The sequence below is a fragment of the Perkinsus marinus genome, assembly GCF_000006405.1.
Source record: "Perkinsus marinus ATCC 50983 genomic scaffold scf_1104296929318, whole genome shotgun sequence".
NCBI classification, from domain to species: Eukaryota; Perkinsozoa; order Perkinsida; family Perkinsidae; genus Perkinsus; species Perkinsus marinus.
Genome location: NW_003216498.1, coordinates 133,423 through 135,800, shown reverse-complemented (window position 1 = coordinate 135,800; position 2,378 = coordinate 133,423). Strand labels below are relative to the sequence as shown.

At 49.5% G+C, this 2,378-nt stretch overlaps 1 protein-coding gene across 1 annotated transcript; it reads right to left on the bottom strand.

Moving 5' to 3' along the window:
• Nucleotides 1-567: 567 nt before the first annotated feature.
• Nucleotides 568-1,419, bottom strand: Pmar_PMAR012372 (14-3-3 protein epsilon, putative; the record flags this gene model as incomplete). Its single annotated transcript, XM_002787553.1, has 7 exons — nucleotides 568-687; nucleotides 735-825; nucleotides 868-927; nucleotides 972-1,041; nucleotides 1,084-1,179; nucleotides 1,225-1,278; nucleotides 1,326-1,419. The coding sequence occupies 7 exons, from the start codon at nucleotides 1,417-1,419 to the stop codon at nucleotides 568-570; spliced, it is 585 nt and encodes a 194-aa protein (XP_002787599.1).
• Nucleotides 1,420-2,378: the final 959 nt, after the last annotated feature.

Here is a 2,378-nt window from a genome sequence, read left to right as displayed (position 1 = left end):
AAATAGCGTATAGTGTGTCGAAACTGGAGCACTCTCTCAGTGCCACTGAGTGAGTCAAAGAAGACATGGCTAGTCTAGAAACTCACCGAGGACTTGGGAGAATCGTAGGGGTGAGGGAGTGTCGATTCGCCGGGTGATTGAGCGGCACGGCGGGGGCTAGCTTCCATACTAGGCAAGAGGTGGAAAAGTGACTTACGAGCAAAGTAGATTGATATACGGTATAGATTATCATCATCGTTATCTATATAGCATTGTTACAATATAGTTATATTTACAGTGATATAATTCACTGCATTCTGCTGAGGCTCAGCAGCTGAGCTGTAATGCAGACTTATTGCATGGAGGCCCAAACGGCAACCACGTTGTTCGACATAGTGCAAGTATGCTCAGGATTCTTCCAGGTTATTGCTACTGACACGGAAGTTGTGAAAAGAGAAAAGCGGTCAAATCGTGGTCATCAGGAGACATGCTGGTCGGAATTTCCCTGCATGCTAGCTGTCCACATAGTGAGGTTGTCGCGAAGAAGCTGCATGATCGTAGCGGATCCCTGGTATCTAAGGCCGCATATTAGTCGACACACTTCAGAATCGCAGCTTGCTCGTTATCATCCAGATTGTCCATAGCCGCTATAGCGTCATCGAAGGCCGCTTTGGCCAGTAGACAAGCACGCTCTGGAGAGTTCAAAACCTGGCCAACGATGGATACCCATCGGAGGAAGCTCTGAGGCTACGGACCTCATAGTAGAAGACGCTGAAATTGAGAGCTAGGCCGAGCCGGATGGGGTTGGTAGGAGGAAGGTCATTCAATGCAATGTCTGAGGCCATCCTGAGGACCAGGGTTCTAATAGGCTGACTAGTCGCGGTAGACCTGTAGCTTTCATGGGCGTCCTCGGCCAGCTGGGTGTTGGGTTCGAACTCTGTGAGGTACCTACTAACGGCGCGTCAATTTCGACAATAAGCTTTCACGCCTACCGGCGATAGTCGCCTTGAAGCTTGTAGAAGAAGACCTTCGATTCGAATGTCGTCGCATGCGGCAAGATTTCTAAACACAGATTGGTCAAAAGGAATGGTTTGTGGAAAACACCTTTCGAAAGGATGTCCAATATCCTGTTGCATAGGATTCTGATCTCCTCCTCAATGACCGCACGATACCCTTTGATCGACTTCCTCCCAGCCTCCCCTGGATGTGTTGATACCCGCCAATCACTGTTGGGTTACGCTTCACCTCGCTCCCTGTGTTCGAGCATGGTAAGAGCTCGCCATGCCTGTCTCCTTGCCCCTAGCACCCATCATGGTAGCAGAGAGGCATGAACGAGCAGACCGTACCGACAGCATTCTTGAAAGCTGTGCTGAAGAGTGTACGCTCCTCCACACTAAGCTCGAAACCCATCTCAGCGATCAATGCCATATGATGAACCATGTCGTCGTATCTGACACTAGTAAGAGGCCTTGATGTAGGCTGAGTGAGGGGCACGTGCCTATCCGAAGCTTCGCTAAGCCTTGCCATAAAAAGATTGTTCTCTCTATGCAATCCCACATCGAAAGTGTTCCCTTTTACTGAAGGCTGTACGCCCGTCGAGATCGGTTCGCTCGGGTCTGGTTCGGCCGACATATTCTGTGCGGATGAGGATAAAATCCTAGGTTGAGCTCGAGTCCGGCAGTCTTGCGCGATTTGTTCATGGTGCACTTCCCCATTGACTTGTCACAGCGAGTATTCCTGACTAACGCATAATGTTCGTCGTTCGAGTATCTTGTCGTATGTAGAGCAGTCGCATCGGACATGTGTATCCGAACACAACTCCACAGAGCCAAGATAGGAACCTACTTCGAAAGAAAACACCGCCGTCCCGCGATGAGAGAGATCGACACCACGCCTGTGCGATTTAGAAAGGCCGTCTTGAGTCTCTGCATATCAAAGGACAACATAGCAGTGATCACGCCTTTGCGATTCAGAAAGGCCGTCTTGAGTCTCTGCATATCAAAGGACAACATAGCAGTGATCACGCCTTTGCGATTCAGAAAGGCCGTCTTGAGTCTCTGCATATCAAAAGACAACATAGCAGTGATCACGCCTTTGCGATTCAGAAAGGCCGTCTTGAGTCTCTGCATATCAAAGGACAACATAGCAGTGATCACGCCTTTGCGATTCAGAAAGGCCGTCTTGAGTCTCTGCATATCAAAGGACGATATAGCAGTGATCACACCTAGCGATTCAGAAAGGCCGTCTTGGATCTATGCATCTCAAAGGACAATATAGCAGTGATCACGCCTTTGCGATTCAGAAAGGCCGTCTTGGGCCTCTGCACCTCAAAGGACAACATAACAGTGATCACGCCTTTGCGATTCAGAAAGGCCGTCTTGGGTCTCTGCACCTCAAAG